The sequence below is a fragment of the Eleutherodactylus coqui genome, chromosome 6 (assembly GCF_035609145.1).
Source record: "Eleutherodactylus coqui strain aEleCoq1 chromosome 6, aEleCoq1.hap1, whole genome shotgun sequence".
Classification (NCBI taxonomy): domain Eukaryota; kingdom Metazoa; phylum Chordata; class Amphibia; order Anura; family Eleutherodactylidae; genus Eleutherodactylus; species Eleutherodactylus coqui.
The window spans coordinates 30,526,138-30,546,043 of record NC_089842.1 but is presented as its reverse complement, the minus strand read 5'-3'; the positions used below and the strand labels follow the sequence as shown (position 1 = coordinate 30,546,043).

At 44.6% G+C, this 19,906-nt stretch overlaps 1 protein-coding gene and 1 long non-coding RNA gene across 2 annotated transcripts in view; one reads left to right on the top strand and one right to left on the bottom strand.

The window, feature by feature from the left end:
• The window catches only part of LOC136631998 (uncharacterized), a 63,432-nt gene that overhangs the window by 42,925 nt on the left and 601 nt on the right, over window positions 1-19,906 (bottom strand). The gene's annotated exons all lie outside the window — the stretch shown is intronic.
• Window positions 9,572-19,906, top strand: part of LOC136631997 (phospholipase A2 inhibitor and Ly6/PLAUR domain-containing protein-like) — a 37,288-nt gene continuing 26,953 nt past the window's right edge. Inside the window, exons 1-2 of the mRNA XM_066606526.1 lie at window positions 9,572-9,714; window positions 11,427-11,534. Coding sequence (XP_066462623.1) covers window positions 9,660-9,714; window positions 11,427-11,534 — 163 coding nt within the window. The 5' untranslated portion in view covers window positions 9,572-9,659. The remainder of the gene's footprint in view (window positions 9,715-11,426; window positions 11,535-19,906) is intronic.

Here is a 19,906-nt window from a genome sequence, read left to right as displayed (position 1 = left end):
GGGCAGACCGTGAACGTCTGAGACAGCACACGTATAACAGAGCGTTGTAGAAAATGTGTGGTTTCTTGGCGTACACTTAGAGGCAGACTGCAGTGAGGCTACACGAAGTGCGGACAGAAAAATATTTATAAATGAAGGCTGCACGCAGGCTAGGCTGTGCAATGCAGAGGTACTACAACTCCAAGCAACCACGGAGTTAAATGCACACGATCGCAGGTTGCCCTAAGAAGAACCGTTGGGGTACTTGTAGACAGGATTCTACACTACCACTGTCCCTGCCTGACCAATAGTGCCCCGATACTGAAGTACAGACTGCAGCCTGAGAACGCTACAGCCTGCACGCCCGATATACATAAAAAAAAAATTGGTGCAAAAGTGATCACAGCACCCACTACAGGTACTACAACTCCCAGCAACCACGGAGTTAAATGCGCACGGTCGCAGGTTGCCCTAAGAAGAACCGATGGGGTACTTGTAGACAGGATTCTACACCAGCACTGTCCCTGCCTGACCAATAGTGCCCCTATACTGAAGTACAGACTGCAGCCTGAGAAAGCACGCCCGATATACATTAAAAAAAAATTGTGCAAAACTGCTCACAGCAGCCACAACAGTAATGCACTAGGTGAGCTGTGGCCCTAAGAAGGGCCGCTGTGGTTCTTGAAGACGCTAACACTGTCCCTATAGCAGCAGCAGCATCAGCAGCACTGTCCCTGATCTCTCTTAGCGTGTGTCTGTGGCGAGCCGCGGGCGGGGCAGATTTGAATACTCGGGGGTCACTTGATCTCGCCAGCCACTCACTGCAGGGGGGTGGGATAGGGCTGGAACGTCACAGGAGGAAGTTGTAATGCCTTCCCTGTGTTTTTATTGGCCAGAAAAGGGCGCAAATTTCTCAGGTAAGGAAATGTAATTGAGTCGAGTGCCGAATGGTGCTCGTCTCGAGTAACGAACATCTCGAACACCCTTATGCTCGAACGAGCATCAAGCTCGGACGAGTGCGCTCGCTCATCTCTAGTCTGCATATACTGCTGCTACACAAATGTTACTGGGGTCTGCCTATACGTCTGCTACTAAAATGTTACTGGGGTCTGCCTATACTTCTGGCACGTTAATGTTACAGGGGTCTGCCTATACTTCTGCTACAGAAATGTTACAGGGGTCTGCCTATACTTCTGGTAATGAAATGTTACTGGGGTCTGTCTATAGTGTTACTACAGAAATGTTACTGGGGTTTCTCTAGATTTCTGCAACATAAGTGTTACTGGGGTCAGCTTATTCCTTTGCTACAGGAATATTACAGGGGTCTGTGTATACTATGGGTGCATAAGTCTTCCCATCGCGGTGTTCTACCTATCTGGCCAAAAAAAACCCAGACTGACTAGGGCATGCATTGTGGGCCGAGGCCAACATGTATTTTTTCTCACGTTACCACAGCTATCCGGGGCACTGCAATGGGATTTCTTTATGTACCGTCTGTGGGTTCCTGGGAGCCACCCATGCCATGGGTGCACACAGACTTGCCAAAGCGGAGTTGTACCTGCCGGGCACTTTAAAAAAAACCCAGACTGACTAGGGCATGGAGTGTGGGCCGAAGCTAACATGTATTTTCTCCCACGTTACCTCAGCTATCCGGGGCACTGCAATGGGATTCTTTATGTACCGTCTGTGGGTTCCTGCTAGCCACCCATGCTGTGGGTGCACACAAACTTGCCATAGCGGAGTTGTACCTGCCTGGCACTTTAAAAAAAAACCCAGACTGACTAGGGCATGGAGTGTGGGCCGAAGGCAACATGTATTTTCTCTCACATAAGCTCAGCTATCCGGGGCACTGCAATGAGATTTCTTTATGTACTGTCTGTGGGTTCCAGGGAGCCACCCATGCTGTGGGTGCACACAGACTTCCCATAGAGTTGTTTTACCTGTCTGTCCCCAAAACACTGACAGACTTGGGTATGGTGCAGAGTGCAGATGGTTTACCCCTTGTGTTGTTGATGAGGTATCCGACACCCAAACAGAATGAGTAGTGTGTGGACACATGGAGTCCCCATTGCTATGTCACTCGCAGCACCTTGGGCCACACAAGGTGTTTGCTGGGACAGTATTGCTGCATTGTGCAGATTTGTAGAACTGCTGGGCTGGCAGCTGAATCCCCTTTATGCCCTCGTTTGCAGCTCCTGACGGAGGTGGCACAGGATTGGAATGAAGATCAAACGTCAATTTCTCATCGATTGTCTACAGCATTGTGGGCTATCGCCCCCCCTTTTAAAGAGGGTCGTTACCTGGCCCTGCGCCAACCCTCTGCAGTGTGTGCCCCCGGTTCCTTCTCATGGCAGACGCACTTATAAATAGACATGAGGGTGGTGTGGCTATGAAACCAGCGTGTGGCATGAGGGCAGCTGAAGGCTGCGCAGGGACACTGTTGTGTGCGCTGCGGACGCAGGGTCATGCGGGGGGGGGGGGTTGAGCAGCATGTAACTCAGGAGAAGAGGCAGCGGTGTGTCCCGCAGGCAGTGATTGTGCTTGGTTGGAGGTAGTGTGGTGCTTAGCTAAGGTGTGCCTTGCTAATGAGGGTTTGTCCGAAGTAAAAATTGTTGGGGGGGGCACTCTTGCCGCTATTGTGTCTTGTAGTGAGACCTGGAAACCTGAGATGCAGCCTTGCATGTTGCCCCTCGCCTGCCCTATCCATTTCTGTGTTGTTTCTATCACTTTCGTAGGTTTTGAAGATTTTTACAAATGAAAACCTTACCGGAGCATTGGGCATATACAAAAATGCTCAAGTCGCCCATTGACTTCAATGGGGTTCGTTACTCAAAACGAACTCTCGAGCATCGCGGAAGGCTCGACTCAAGCAACGAGCACCCGAGCATTTTGGTGCTCGCTCATCTCTAGTTGCTAATATAGTAATATACCTTTATTTGTTACTGAGGCAGTGACAGATATGTATGTTATATATGAGACTAGGTGATATACCCGGCTTGCCCCGAGTTAATTTGGTACTGGTGTTTATCTGGTGTTCACACGGAAAATCTTATGAAGTTGTGGTTACTTTAGAGATACTGAGGAAAAACATATGTTCACCATTTTGCATAGTTCTCTGCGTTACCCAGGAAACCCCACGTGGAGGCAACCATGCGACGTTTCCTTTATATAAAATGACATCAGGAAGTGAGAGAATTAGATTATGTGCGTAAAATTTGGACGCTAATTCTTTTGCGCATAGAACTGAATAATGTAGTTGGGACCCATTAGCTTTTCCTATTTATGACATAATCAATGCTTGTGCCAAATTTCCTGTTTCTATGACACCGGAAAGTGAAGAAATTACATTCCGCACGTAAAATTTGGACGCTAATTCTTTTGCGCATAGAATTGAATAATAGAGTTGGGACCCATTAGCTATTCCTATTTATGACATAATCAATGCTCGTGCCAAATTTCCCGTTTCTATGATACCGGAAAGTGAAAAAATAACATTCCGCACGTAAAATTTTGACCCCAATTCTTTTGCGCTAGAATTGAATAATCGAGTTGGGACCCATTAGCTTTTCCCATTTATGACATAATCAATGCTCGTGCCAAATTTCACGTTTCTATGACACCGGAAAGTGAGAAAATTAGATTCCGTACGTAAAATTTGGACGCTAATTCTTTTGCGCATAGAATTGAATAATGGAGTTGGGACCCATTAGCTTTTCATATTTATGACACAATAAATGCGCGTGCCAAATTTCCCGTTTCTATGACACCGGAAAGTGAAAAAATTACATTCCGCACGTAAAATTTTGACGCCAATTCTTTTGCGCATAGAATTGAATAATCGAGTTGGGACCCATTAGCTTTTCCTATTTGTGACATAATCAATGCTTGTGCCAAATGTCCTGTTTCTATGACACCGGAAAGTGAAGAAATTACATTCCGCACGTAAAATGTGGACGCTAATTCTTTTGCGCATAGAATTGAATAATCAAGTTGGGACCCATTAGCTATTCCTGTTTAGGACATAATAAATGCTTGTGCCAAATTTCCCGTTTCTATGACACCGCAAAGTGAAGAAATTACATTCCGCACGTAAAATTTGGACGCTAATTCTTTTGCGCATAGAATTGAATAATCGAGTTGGGACCCATTAGCTTTTCCTATTTATGACATAATTAATGCTCGTGCCAAATTTCCCGTTTCTATGACACCGGAAAGTGAAAAAATTACATTCCGCACGTAAAATTTTGACGCCAATTCTTTTGCGCTAGAATTGAATAATCGAGTTGGGACCCATTAGCTTTTCCTATTTATGACATAATTAATGCTCCTGCCAAATTTCCCGTTTCTATGACACCGGAAAGTGAAGAAATTACATTCTGTACGTAAAATGTGGACGCTCATTCTTTTCAGCTTAGAATTGAATAATCGAGTTGGGACCTATTAGCTTTTCCTATTTATGACATAATCAATGCTCCTGCCAAATTTCGAGTTTCTATGATACCGGGAAGTGAGAGAATTACATTCCATACGTAAAATTTGGACACTAATTCTTTTGCGCATAGAATTGAATAATCGAGTTGGGACATATTAACTTTTCCTATTAATGACATAATCAATGCTCGTGCCAAATTTCCCGTTTCTATGACACCGGAAAGTGAAAAAATTACATTCCGCACGTAAAATTTGGACACTAATTCTTTTGCGCATAGAATTAAATATTCGAGTTGGTACCCATTAGCTTTTCCTATTTATGACATAATCAATGCTTGTGCCAAATTTCCTGTTTCTATGACACCGGAAAGTGAAGAAATTACATTCCGCACGTAAAATGTGGACGCTAATTCTTCTGCGCATAGAATTGAATATTCGAGTTGGGACCCATTAGCTTTTCCTATTTATGACATAATCAATGCTCGTGCCAAATTTCCTATTTCTATGATACCGGAAAGTGAAAAAATTACATTCCGCACGTAAAATTTCGACGTCAATTCTTTTGCGCATAGAATTGAATAATGGAGTTGGGACCCATTAGCTATTCCTATTGAGGACATAATCAATGCTTGTGCCAAATTTCCCGTTTCTATGACACCGGAAAGTGAAGAAATTACATTCCGCATGTAAAATTTGGACGCTAATTCTTTTGCGCATAGAATTGAATAATCGAGTTGGGACCCATTAGCTTTTCCTATTTATGACATAATCAATGCTCGTGCCAAATTTCCCGTTTCTATGACACCGGAAAGTGAAAAAATAACATTCCGCACGTAAAATTTGGACGCTAATTCTTTTGCACATAGAATTGAATAATCGAGTTGGGACCTATGAACTTTTCCTATTTATGACATAATCAATGCTCGTGCCAAATTTCACGTTTCTATAACACCGGAAAGTGAGAGAATTAGATTCCGTACGTAAAATTTGCACGCAAATTCTTTTGCGCATAGAATTGAATAATGGAGTTGGGACCCATTAGCTTTTCCTATTTCTGACATAATTAATGCTCCTGCCAAATTTCGAGTTTCTATGACACCGGGAAGTGAGAGAATTAGATTCCGTACGTAAAATTTGCACGCTAATTCTTTTGCACATATTATTGAATAATCGAGTTGGGACTCATTAGCTTTTCCTATTTATAACATAATCAATGCTCGTGCCAAGTTTTAAGTTTCTATGACATTGGGAAGTGACAGATTTAGATTATATACGTAAAATTTCGACGCCAATTCTTTTGCGCTAGAATTGAATAATCAAGTTGGGACGCAATTACTTTTCCTATTTTGGAGATAATCTATGCTTGTGCCAAATTTCCTGTTTCTACGACATCGGGAAGTTGGAGAACTTTTGGCGAGTCAGTCAGTGAGTGAGTCAGTGAGTCAGTCAGTCAGTGAGTCAGTGAGGGCTTTCGTCTTTATATATATATATAGATATGGGCTCTATATTCTTGATAATATAGACGTTCTTGAAATACAACAATTGCAGTCTTAGGCCTCATGTCCACGGGGAAAATATGATTTAGGATCCGCAGCGGATCTCCCGCACGCGGATCCGCATTCCCATAGGGATGCATTGACCACCTGCGGGTAGATAAATACCCGCGGATGGTCAATAAAAGGGATTTTAAAAAAAATGCTCCATTTTCGTGCGGGTCTCCCGCGGGGACGGCTCCCGCGGGCTTCTATTGAAGCCTATGGAAGCCGTCCGGATCCGCGGGAGACCTAAAATAGGAATTTAAAAGAATTACTCACCCGTAGCGGGCGGGGAAGGTCTTCTCTTCCTCACGGCCGGATCTTTCTTGCTTCGGCTCGGCGGATGTGCCCGGCGCATGCGCGCGGCACGTCGGCGACGTGCCGGCGACGTGCCGCCGGCGTGACGAAAAAGAAGATCCGGCCGCGAGGAAGAGAAGACTTTCGCCGCCCGCTACGGATGGGTAAATGCTTTTAAATTCCTATTTTCAGCGCTCATGTCCGCGGGGCAGGAGGGACCCGCTACGGATTCTCCATGGAGAATCCGTAGCGGGCCTGATTTTCCCCGTGGACATGAGGCCTTACAAAGGCAGCTATTGTAGTAATACAGCTCTATCAATAAAAGATAGAGAGATGCTATCACAGGCACCCGGATGCGGAGCCGTTGCCCAATAGTGTTATGTAATGGCCGGGATAACCCTATGACGTAGTTCCCCGCACATGCGTAGTAGCTACTGATGAATCTGACGTCACGGCCGCGCATGCTCAGTGTGATCTGAGGACGCGATGCCATTCATATTGGAGTCGGGTTGCCGCCATGCTTCTCCATGTCTCTCTCAGCGGATCCTGCAGGTGAATGTTTTGTACACATATGTTTTATATGTATATATTATTACTGTGATTGTTGATTGGTGGATTGTTTCTATTTATACATTGTCTTGTTGAATGGAGCATTAGCTTGACAAAGGCCCAATTGCAGGGCCGATACGTGGCTGCTTGCTTCATCCTTGTTTTAATGGATCAATAAAAGGAAAACATTTTATTTACCTTTTTGATGCTGCCCTATTGCCTTACTTTACCTTTGGATATATGGGGACTTTTGGAGTCAGCTCCCTATATGCACTTTTGCATTTTTTGTGCCTCATACCAGCGGTAGAGACATTGTGAGTGCTGCTGTTAACAATTATATGTTTGCTAGCAGTCACTCCTCCCCAATCTCGGCTGGGTTGAGTGAGTGTCTGCATTGAACAAGTAGCTGCTCAGTATCATAGCCTGGCTCACTGCATTGTACTAGGGATTATGGTGATTGTGCCTGCCATGCAGTTTATCAGGTGTTTCATTATTGGCTTATTTTTCAGTGAATAATGTCTTTTGTTTTTTCTCCCACTTCAGTGATTTTGAGTATGAAGCTAAGTTTATGCTGAAAAGACGAAGGAGAGAGAGAGTCAGAGAGAGTTTACAGAGCAGAGATAGTGAATTAGAAGATAGAGAGAAAAGGAGAAAGAGTCAGGAGCAAGTCATCAGTTAACCCTTCCTAGTTCCCGGTCACTAATGCAATTTATAGTGCATGATGCACATGGTGTTGGTGATCTCCTTCGGGTCGCCATAAAGTGGTTTATGTACTGTTCAACTGGGAATGCAGAACTATATATATATATATATATATATATATATATATATATATATATATATATATATATATATATATATAGTGAAAGCCCTCACTGACTGACTCACTACTAATACTCTAACGTTCCATGAAATTTGGCATGGTCATCCTTTACGTCCTTGATAGGAAAAGTAAAGGGGTCACAACTTTATTATTTAATGCTAAGTTCAAAAGTATTGGTACCCCTTTGTAATGTACCTAATCTAATTCTCTAACTTCCCGGTGTTGTACAAGCATGAAATTCGGCATGACCATTCTTAAGGTCCTAAATAGAAAGTGTAAAGGGGTCACAACTCGATTATTCAATGCTAATTGCAAAACTAAGTGCACCCCTATGTAATTTAACTTCCTGGTGTTGTACAAGTTTGAAATTTGGTACAACAATCTAACTGACTTATGTGTGTATATACTGAGGAGAATCTACCTCACCTCTATGTGTATATACTGAGGAGAATCTACCTCACCTCTATGTGTATTTACTGAGAACAATGCAACTGACCTCTATGTGCATATGCTGAAAGGCTGTAAAGTGCATAAGGAAGTGGCCATGCAGTGCAGGGATGTAGCATACCTTTTAAGGCTAAAAAAGGACTGCAACTTCCAGTTAAATTTGAATAAAAATGGGTGTTATCTTTAAGAGTAAAAAGTGAGGAGAGTGTGAGTGGTGGCACATTCTGCAGAGGGACATCGGTTCATGCAGTCTGAGGAGAATCTAATGCTCCTCTATGTCTATACATATATTATTCCTTGGTTACTATGAAGTAATCATATCTTCATTAAAAATTTCCATGTAAGCAACGTGTAAGCACCTGTACCAAAGTAACTCAGGCGAAGCTGGGTATATCAGCTAGTGTCTAAATAAAGCTGGAAATTGCTTTCATCTAAAGACTGTTTCCTGAAAGTACTTTCCACCACCAACAACAACTGCACTGGGTACCACACAGCACTGCAATTTTTACATTTATTGTTTCTGCCTAGAACAGGTCCCTACCCGTTTACAGGTTGGCGTCAAGACAAAACAGCATCTTACCCTATCCGACTTCACGAGTAGCAGGTCGTAACAACTACCTATTTTTATTTTGTTTTTATTAGTTTTATTATTATTTTTACCACTGACTGTAGCATGATCGCAGACTGGCATTTTTCCACTCTGCCAGGAGGAGCAGCAGAGCCACCACGACTACCATCTCAATTTTTGCTCCTTACTGCTCAATACCTCCTAAGTCTGGGTCACTGCAACAGTATATTTATTGAGGATCATTAAAATGTCTTTTCTATAGCAGCAAACCTCATGGGATAATTTGAGTAGAGCCATGTCACCCAACCGTCTCGAATTCTGCAGGACAGTATAGGATTTTTGGATCTATCCCGCTGTGTTGGGAGACAGAAGAAATGTACTGCTCCCCTTCATGCTCTATTATCACCCTACATTCAGCTGTCCGTAACCATCTTCTTTCTTCGTTCCTCAGGACTCGACTGTCACACAGCGCTGTTCTGTGTAATGGCACTGGTACAGCATTACCAGACTCTGTCCCCCTCCGGACTGCTGTGTTTTCCTCTGGACTTCTGTGTTCCCCTACAGGTGAGGATTCATTCTTAGGGCCCTTTTATATGGGATGATAAATCATTCCCACATCCAGCAGAAATCTTAACAATTATTGTTTAGCGTAAATGCATGCCCCGACTTAATGACAAACAGCTCGTTCGCTGCAGAAAACTGAGCGATGGATCGTCTGGTGTAAGCAGGCAGGCATTCATTTATGAACCACTGCCTGTTTACTATGAATGGAGACAGGCAGGCCATAACGATCCCCCACCAGCTATACCTCTATTGACTAAGCGATGATATAAGAATCAAAACCAGATATAAGAATTTATCATCAAGACAAAGAAGGGATGGGAGGTCACCTGTAACTTTAATCTCCTAGCAAGCAGGTTTTCATTTCTTTGAAACTACTAAGCTCCTCCTGTGTCCTTCCCGAGCCCAAAAAAAAGATAAATCAAGAACCTCACCCAAGATTTCCATTTCTTGAGAGCATCTGAGGTGAATGATGACTTCTCTAATTGTAATTCTGAGCCTTGTCTCAACTCTTACAGCAACAAGTAAGTTGAATTATTTGACTTTGTACTTACTTTATTACTATAGATTTCTCATTCACACTTCTGTTAAAACTATCAGTTACAATTCTGTCTCTGATCTATTCAGAGAAATGAAATTAATTTGGAAATAAACATTTCAGTTTTTTCCTAGTAATTTCAATAGCTAGAAAAAAAACTAAAAAAGGAAACAGAGAGCTTTCAGCCTGCTTCCATTTCATTAGGTGTATGTGTTGTAATTGAGCAAAAAGCGCAATCTGCAGAGCTAACAGAAAGGAAGCAAACTGTAAGCTTTCAGTTTTTTTTTTTAAATCTATCACATTGTGCTCCTGGGACTTGTAGTTCTATGGGTTCCAGAAGCACACTGCTGCAGGTATGTGGTTGATTTGGCTGTCTGATGGTGTGGATTTCCCCAGCCAACCAATCGCCCTAAATGTCGATGAGTATCAGACCCTCTTGCTAGGGTGCTGGTCATTATCTATTCCTAAACATCTCCTTGCAGAACCCAGGTGACTACATTATTTGTTCAAATAAAACGATTTGCTGTACGATATGTTTCTGAGGTCCAAATTCAGTAAGTGGATAGCTGTGGCCAGGAAATAACTCCCACCACAACACAAACGGACATGCTCAAACGTTATCTGTTTACTGATTGACAAGCAGCAATTTTTATAGAGGCACATGCTTCGATTACAAAAATTCTAATTTATTATAATTCATTTATTAGCATTGGTCGATAAAACATCAACACAATATGAATAGGCAAGATAAATAATTTAACATCTAAAATGCCAAACGCAGCACAGGTGCAGTAGAATCATACATGATTAGCTTCTCAGAACACAAAAGTACAGTAATGCTTAAAGGGGTTGTCCCGTGAAAGCAAGTGGGGTTATATACTTCTGTATGGCCATATTAATGCACTTTGTAATATACATCGTGCATTAAATATGTGCCATACAGAAGTTATTCACTTACCTTCCCTGCGCTGGCGTCCCCGTATCCATGGCTCCGTCTAATTTCAGCGTCTAATCTCCTGATTAGACGCGCTTGCGCAGAAGGGTCTTCTCCCATCTCTTCGGCCCGGCAGCAACGGTGTTCTGGCTCCGCCCCCTTGTACGCGTCATCGCGTAGCTCCGCCCCCGTCACATGTGCCGATTCCAGCCAATCAGGAGGCGGGAATTGGCACATGTGACGGGGGCGGAGCTACGCGATGACGCGTACAAGGGGGCGGAGCCAGAAATGCCGGCTCGTGACGGAGCGAAGAGATGGGAGAAGACCCTTCTGCGCAAGCGCGTCTAATCAGGAGATTAGACGCTGAAATTAGACGGCACCATGGAGACGGGGACGCCAGCAACGGAGCAGGTAAGTGAATAACTTCTGTATGGCTCATATTTAATGCACGATGTATATTACAAAGTGCATTAATATGGCCATACAGAAGTGTATAACCCCACTTGCTTCACGGGACAACCCCTTTAATAATGACAGAAATAATAAATAGCAGGAATTGTAGTGGTAATGAGACATATTAATACTTCTATTACAGCAGGATAAGTCTCTGTATGACAACTATTACCTCTCCTCCTGTTCATACTGGGAGATAAGCTTTTAGACATCTGTCTCCGATGCCGCTGATCTCTGTAACTTTGCAGCAGAAAACAAGAGTGTAATAAGAGATAATTGTGCTGACTGTGTGCTGTGTGACATCTCTCTAGGTTCCGCTCTCTGGTGTACGGTGTGTAAATCTGAAAGCTCAACATGCTCAAGCATACTTTGTCCTCCAGAAACTATGTGTGGAACTGTATACTCGCAAAGCCTTATTGGTGAGTTCTATGACTAACCCTTTAATGACCAGGGTTATTTTGGTTCTTTTTTTTTTTTTTTTATTTGTAAGCAACTTCTTTTTTTTTTTAAATGTAAATTCTTTATTAAAGGGTTTTTCATTGACAGCACATTGACCCAGAACATTTGCAGGTCATATACAATACACCTTGGAGGGTGTTAAACATAGATAATTATAGGTAGGTTGCTGTACTTATTTAAGACATCTGTCTGCATTAGTTCAAGGAATTTAAGAGACCAGCCTAACAAAACATAATGCTACTCTTTACATTTACAACTTGCAACATGGGGGCAGGGGGGTAGGGTCAGAGGGGTGGAGGGGGAAGAGGGGGGGAGGGAGGGGTGTTGGTAATGCCTCCACATTTACCTCTCAGAGGGGGTTCTCACAGGCTCAGATACCATTTTCAGTGGGCCTCCAGGTCCAGTTATTCGCGCCATTACAGGGGGGGGGGGGGGGGTCAGCGTAAACTGCTTTCCCTCTAGTCCTCCTTCAACGTCCAGGGTGTTCCTCCACGGTGGGCTAGGAAAGGGAGCCCTCAGTTGGGATGAGAATGCTCTCTACAGGGCCAGCTCCCTTGGGGGCCATGAGAGAGTGGGTCCACTCCTCTTGTGGTGAGTTAAGTAAAGGTTCTAAGTCATGCGCTTCCACAACTCCCACTCCCTTATGAATTTATCATGTGTATTCCTTTTCCAGCTGGTGAGTTCCTCCAAATTATAAATCAAGTCTAGCTTGTCTTTCCACTGGGATGCAGTAGAGGATGACTTTTGCAGCCACATTGTCGGGATGAGAGCTTTCGCCGCGTCTATGAGAAGGGCGATCAATTTGTCTTTCAGGGGGTGGAAGAAAGATGAGGGTTTCCATAGAAAGATTATCTCAGGTGACAGTACGAAATTTGGCCTGATGCTTTTGATAGTTCTCAACCTCCCTCCAGAAAAAAGAGATGGCCGGGCAATCCCACCAAATGTGTTGGTACGATCCGACCTCGGCTTCACATCGCTTGCATCTGTCGTGTGTGGCTAGCTTATGTGAGAACAGCCACTGGGGGGTCCTATACCATCTGGTTAGAGCTTTATAATGGCATTCTTGAAGCAGAATGCACGGTGAGAGGCCGAAGGCCACTTTCAGGATGAGTTTTGTGTCCTCTGAGGAAAAGGAAATGTTTAGCTCTCGTTCCCACGAGGTTAGAAACACTGGCTTATAGCCTGTAGAGGGGCTAATGAATTTTCATGTTTATATTTGGGGGCTCCCTCGGAGAAGAATTTTTCGAAAGGGGTGAAAGGTATAGTGGATCTAAACTTCCTGAAGAACTCTTCTATTGATTTGGTGATGTGTGCTTTGTGCAGGAAAGAGATATGTAGGCCTGAGGTCAGGATATGACCAGCCTCTCCAGATCCCTGGCTCATCAAGGCTTGTACGTCCCCTAAATTGGTGTCTGTGAGTCTGTTCCATGTGCTCCTGATACTCGGGTCTGTTGTCATGCCCAGCAGACTGCATATGGTACTCAGTGGGGCTATTGGGGAGGGATCGGGAGCTAGGCTGGCCCTCAGTATTCATTCTGTCAAGGTGTCGCATAGCTCAATCGACACCACAAGGGGAAAGCCATCTGCACTCTGCCCCCTACCCAAGTCAGTCAGTGTCTTTGTGCCAGACAGGTCAAACACCGCAATGGGAACTAAGTGGGCACCAACAGCATAGGTGGGTCCTAGGCAACCCAAGACATGAACAAAAAATAACTCTGAGCGGCCAAACATGGCAGACTTGCACCGCGCCCACGACGCAGGCCTCGGCCCACAGCTTCAGCAATCGAAGGCAGGAAGCGGACTTTCACTGCACCCAGGACATAGGCCTCTGCACAAACCCTCAGCAATCGCCGGCCTACAGCGGACTCCTATGCTAGCGTAGCTGTGCACGTCTCATTAACGCTGTATTGCTCCTGTAGTTTGTCCCAATGCAGTGCCCCGGATAGTAGAGCTAACGTCAGATAAAATACAGGTGGGCTTCAGCCCACACTGCATGCCCCAGTCAGACTGGGGTTTTATAAGTAGACACAGGCAGGAACAACTCCCCTATGTGAAGTCCCTGTGGACCCACAGCAGGGGTGGCTCCCTGGAACCCACCGGCGGTACATAAATAAATCCCATTGCAGTGCCCTGGACAACAGAGCTAACGTCAGATAAAATGCAGGTGGGCTTCGGCCCACACTGCATGCCCCAGTCAGACTGGGGGTTTTTATAAGTAGACACAGGCAGGTACAACTCCCTAATCTGAAGTCCGTGTGGACCAACAGCATGGGTGGGTCCCAGGAAGCCACCGGCGGTACATTAATAAATCCCATTGCATTGCCCTGCACAGCTGAGGTAACATTAGCTAAAATACAGGTGGGCTTTGGCCCACACTGCATGCCCCAGTCAGACCGGGGTTTTTAATACATAGACAAAGGCAGGAACAACTCCCCTATCTGAAGTCCCTGTGGACCCACAGCATGGGTGGCTCCCTGGAACCCACCGGTGGTACATAAATACATCCCATTGCAGTGCCCTGGACAGCAGAGCTAACGTCAGATTAAATACAGGTAGGTTTAGGCCCAAACTGCATGCTCCAGTCAGACTGTTTTTTTTTTATATGTATACACAGGCAGGTACATCTACCTAATGTGAAGTCCGTGTGGACCGACAGCATGGGTGGGTCCTAGGAAGCCACCGGTGGTACATTAATAAATCCCATTGCAGTGCCCTGGACAGCAGAGCTAACGTCTGATTACAGTGCCCTGGAAAGCAGAGCTAACGTCTGATTACATACAGGTGGGCTTCGGCCCACACTGCATGCCCTAGTCAGACTGGGTAATTTTTTGGGTAATTTTTTGGAGGGCTATGTACGTGGAACTCTGCGATGAGAACACTTAGTGCACCCATAGTATGCACCGACTCCTGTAATACTCCTGTAGCTAAGGTATACGCACACCCCACTAACAGTTATCTTGCAGAAGTCTAGGGAGACCCTATTAACACTTCTGTAGTAACAGTATAGACGGACCCCAGTAACATTTCAGTAGCTGCAGTATAGGCAGAGCACAGTATCCGTTAAATTTCAGTAGTAACGGTATCGACAGACCCCTGTAACATTTCCGTAACAGCAGGATAGGCATAGCTCAGTATTAGTGGGATTTCAGTAGTAACAGTATGGACAGAATGACAACACCTTTGTGGAAAAGCTAGTATTTTCTAAGACAAGAGAGGGGCATTTCATTGCAATGACAAGTATACTCAAGGTACTGAAAGTCTGCACTCCTTCTCATCTCAAGCTGGAAAATGGAAAGGCTTCATTCCTATGGTTTCTGTTGTCCATTTCAAAGTGTTAGCAAATAGCAATCCATGTTTCCGGCTACTACCACACAAGCATCTTTCTAAGGAATTACCAACGATGATCACAAGTAAAGGCCTCATAATTGGTCAGTCCAAAATCATTCAGGGAATATGTGGTTCTCAGCTGGCCTGCTTCCATTTAGGGTCGGTACCTGCTGCAACTCTGTCCCTTGGCCTGCAGGGATGCTGTGTTCTATAGTCACCTGTATTCCGACCTCAGCTGTATGCAAATCTTTGGACTTAGCAGTACCAACAAGTTGGAAGCCACTATTGCTCTACCAGTCGGCGGAAAGCTTCAGCTAGGGATAACTGAATACTACCACGATTGTATTTAGTTGGTTTTCAGGATGGGGCCAGGATTAAGTGGGCCTTGGCGGGGAGCTGGTGGGTGGCTTTCTTATTGTGTCGTTTAAGGTAAAATTCTTTGACTGCCGCCAGACGGACCACTGCGAAAGCATTTGCCAAGAATGTTTTCATTGTTGGAGGAGGAGGAAGGGGGTGTTTTTGAGGCAGTACGTGTCCTGTCCCCGTGTCCGTGGTTATATGCACCTTACCAGTAACCACGTTGGTGGGAAAGTGGTCGCGACTGTGGACCTATTAGCGCGGTTTTATTTCTTTGGTTTTCGGAATGTGGCCAGGATGAAATGTGGAGTGTGGATATAGTAGCGCGGTTTTATTTAGTTGGTTTTCGGAATATGGCCAGGATTAAGTGGGCCGTGGTGGGGGGCTTTCTTATGTCATTTAAGGTGAAATTCTTGGACTGCCGCCAGACGGACCACTGCGAAAGCATTTGCCAAGAATGTTTTCATTGTTGGAGGAGGAGGAGGGGGTGTTTTTGAGGCAGTAAGTGTCCTGTCCACGTGTCCGTGGTTATATGCACCTTCCCAGTAACCGCATCGCTGAAAAGTTGTCGCGTCTGGGGACCTAGTAGCGCGGCCTCGCCACCATCATGTCTTTGGGAAGCCTCAGTTTCCACAACCCATGTAATATAGCAGTAGCAGCAGTATAGGCAGAGCCGAGAATTAGTAACATTTCAGTGGTAAGAGTCTGGACAGACCCCAGCAACATTTCATTGGCAGCAGTAGGACAGACCACACTAACATTTCATTTGCAGCAGTATAGACAGACCCCAGTAACATTTCAGTAGTATAAGTATAGACAGACCCCAGTAACAGTTCAGTAGTATAAGTCTAGACAGACCCCAGTAACATTTCAGTTCTACCAGTGTAGATAGACCCCAGTAACATTTCAGTAGTATCAGTTGTGACATGCCCCAGTCACATTTCAGTTCCAGCAGTGCAGTTAGACCCCAGTAAAATTTCAGTAGTATCATTAGGGACAGGCCCCAGTAACATTTCAGTAGCAACAGTATAGACAGACCCCAGTAACATTTCATTTACAGCAGTATTGACAGACCCCAGTAACATTTCAGTAGTATCAGTTGCGACATGCCCCAGTAACATATCAGTAGTATCAGTTGCGACATGCCCCAGTCACATTTCAGTTCCAGCAGTGCAGTTGGACCCCAGTAAAATTTCAGTAGTATCATTAGGGACAGGCCCCAGTAACATTTCAGTAGCAACAGTATAGACAGACCCCAGTAACATTTCATTTACAGCAGTATGGACAGACCCCAGTAACATTTCATTTACAGCAGTATGGACAGACCCCAGTAACATTTCAGTAAAAGCAGTATGGGCAAAGCAGCAGATTCACATTTGCCTTGCAGCAGTGTAGGGAGAGTGCAGTATTTGTAACATTTCAGTAGTAGCAGTATAGTCAGACCCCTGTAACATTTACGTAGAAGCATTATGGGCGAAGCAGCAGATTCACATTTCCCTGGCAGCAGTGTAGGGAGAGCATAGTATTTGTAACATTTCAGTAGTAGCAGTATAGTTGAACCCCCGTAACATTTACGTAGAAGCAGTATGGGCAAAGCAGCAGATTCACATTTCCCTTGCAGCAGTGTAGGGAGAGCACAGCATTCGTAACATTTTAGTAGTAGCAGTATAGACAGGCCCCAGTAATATTTACGTAAAAGCAGTATGGACAAAGCAGCAGATTCACAATTCACTTGCAGCAGTGTAGGGAGAGCATAGTATTTGTAACATTTCAGTAGTAGCAGTATAGTTAGACCCCAGTAACATTTACGTTGAAGCAGTATGGGCAAAGCAGCAGATTCACATTTCCCTTGCAGCAGTGTAGGGAGAGCACAGCATTTGTAACATTTCAGTAGTAGCAGTATAGTTGGACCCCAGTAACATTTACGTAGAAGCAGTATGGGCAAAGCAGCAGATTCACATTTCCCTTGCTGCAGTGTAGGGAGAGCATAGTATTTGTAACATTTTAGTAGTAGCAGTATAGTTGGACCCCAGTAACATTTACGTAGAAGCAGTATGGGCAAAGCAGCAGATTCACATTTCCCTTGCTGCAGTGTAGGGAGAGCATAGTATTTGTAACATTTTAGTAGTAGCAGTATAGTTGGACCCCAGTAACATTTACGTAGAAGCAGTATGGGCAAAGCAGCAGATTCACATTTCCCTTGCTGCAGTGTAGGGTGAGCACAGCATTTGTAACAATTTAGTAGTAGCAGTATAGACAGGCCCCAGTAACATTTACGTAGAAGCAGTATGGGCAAAGCAGCAGATAAACATTTCCCTGGCAGCAGTGTAGGGAGAGCATAGTATTTGTAACATTTCAGTAGTAGCAGTATAGTTAGACCCCAGTAACATTTACGTTGAAGCAGTATGGGCAAAGCAGCAGATTCACATTTCCCTTGCAGCAGTGTAGGGAGAGCACAGCATTCGTAACATTTTAGTAGTAGCAGTATAGACAGGCCCCAGTAATATTTACGTAAAAGCAGTATGGACAAAGCAGCAGATTCACAATTCACTTGCAGCAGTGTAGGGAGAGCATAGTATTTGTAACATTTCAGTAGTAGCAGTATAGTTAGACCCCAGTAACATTTACGTTGAAGCATATGGGCAAAGCAGCAGATTCACATTTCCCTTGCAGCAGTGTAGGGAGAGCACAGCATTTGTAACATTTCAGTAGTAGCAGTATAGTTGGACCCCAGTAACATTTACGTAGAAGCAGTATGGGCAAAGCAGCAGATTCACATTTCCCTTGCTGCAGTGTAGGGAGAGCATAGTATTTGTAACATTTTAGTAGTAGCAGTATAGTTGGACCCCAGTAACATTTACGTAGAAGCAGTATGGGCAAAGCAGCAGATTCACATTTCCCTTGCTGCAGTGTAGGGAGAGCATAGTATTTGTAACATTTTAGTAGTAGCAGTATAGTTGGACCCCAGTAACATTTACGTAGAAGCAGTATGGGCAAAGCAGCAGATTCACATTTCCCTTGCTGCAGTGTAGGGTGAGCACAGCATTTGTAACAATTTAGTAGTAGCAGTATAGACAGGCCCCAGTAACATTTACGTAGAAGCAGTATGGGCAAAGCAGCAGATAAACATTTCCCTGGCAGCAGTGTAGGGAGAGCATAGTATTGGTAACATATCAGTAGTAGCAGTATAGACAGGCCCCAGTAACATTTACGTAGAAGCAGTATGGGCAGAGCCCACTATTAGTTACATTTCTGTTATAGCAGTATAGACATGCCCTAGTAACATTTCCTTTGAAGCAGTATGGGCAAGCGCTGGATGAATTTTCGGGGAAGGGCTTAAAATATAAGCCCTTCCCTGAAAACCATACTACCTGAACTGCTCCCTGTAGTATTCAGCAGGCGGGGATTTAAAATCCCCGCCAGCTGAATGGTCTGCCTCTGATTGGTCGCAGCCCTCACCAATCAGAGGCAGCTTTCACTCACCCATTCATTGATTCATGAATGGGTGAGTGAGTGCTGCCTCTGATTGGCTGAGCGCAGTTACCAATCAGAGGCAGCTCTCAGCTATTGAATGACAGCTGAGAGCTGCCTCTGATTGGTCCCTGCATGAATTCATGAATGGGTGAGTGAGTGCTGCCTTTGATTGGTGATGGCTGTGACCAATCAGAGGCAGCCCATTCAGCAGGTGGGGATTTAAAATCCCCGCCTGCTGAATACTACAGAGAGCAGTTCAGGAGAACTGACGGACTGACGCGGCTGAACTCCGGCTGCAGGAAAAAGGTGAGTATTCCTTTTTTTTTTTTTTTTTTTACACATTTTCAGGATGGTTTTCAGACAAGGGCTTATATTATAAGCCCTTCCCCGAAAATTCATCCAGCGCTTGCCGGCAGCCCATTGCTTTCAATGGAGGCGGCTGTGGCAGAGGATAGCGGGTAGCGCTGGTCCGTTTCGCTGAAGACGCTGCTAGGTGCAGATTTTTCAGCGAATCGTCGGCCCCGGTCACGTGGTTTGCGGATGCGCATCCGTTATGCGATCCGCAAACCGCGCGAAAAAACGCCCGTGTGACTGAGGCCTCAGTTAGTCAAATAACTGCGGATTTACTTCTCTGAAAAATAACTGATCTAACTGCACTGTATCTTAAGTTGTGACATGTAATGGTCAAGTTGGTCGTCTGTTTCATCTGGGTCGTTATGTAGCGTGCATGTGACATGTATGTATATATCTGCAGGCTGTTTCCTTCTGTGTCATCAGTCTGTTTAATGCTTAAAAGGTCTTATTTCCCTCAATCAAAGGGAGTCTCTTTACACACGCAATCTTGTCATCACATATACAATCATCATTGACATATTAAACCTATCATATTCATACATTATTTCTAAGGCATATGAAGCACAGAAACACTGTCTACAGAATTATTATAACAGCAACCAGCAAGTCAAGATCAATATCATGCAATCCAAGCATGCAAGCAGATGTGCCCACAAAGCCAATAGATCTTTTTCCAGCAAGAGCAAACGACAGACAATACAAGAAAAGTCACACAAACTCGTGAATCCACCGGTTTATGCATTAGCAACTTTGGTATGTTCAGAGCCTGTACAATCTACTCCACTCGCTCCGTCCTCCCCCGATCCTGGGTGAGCCGTGC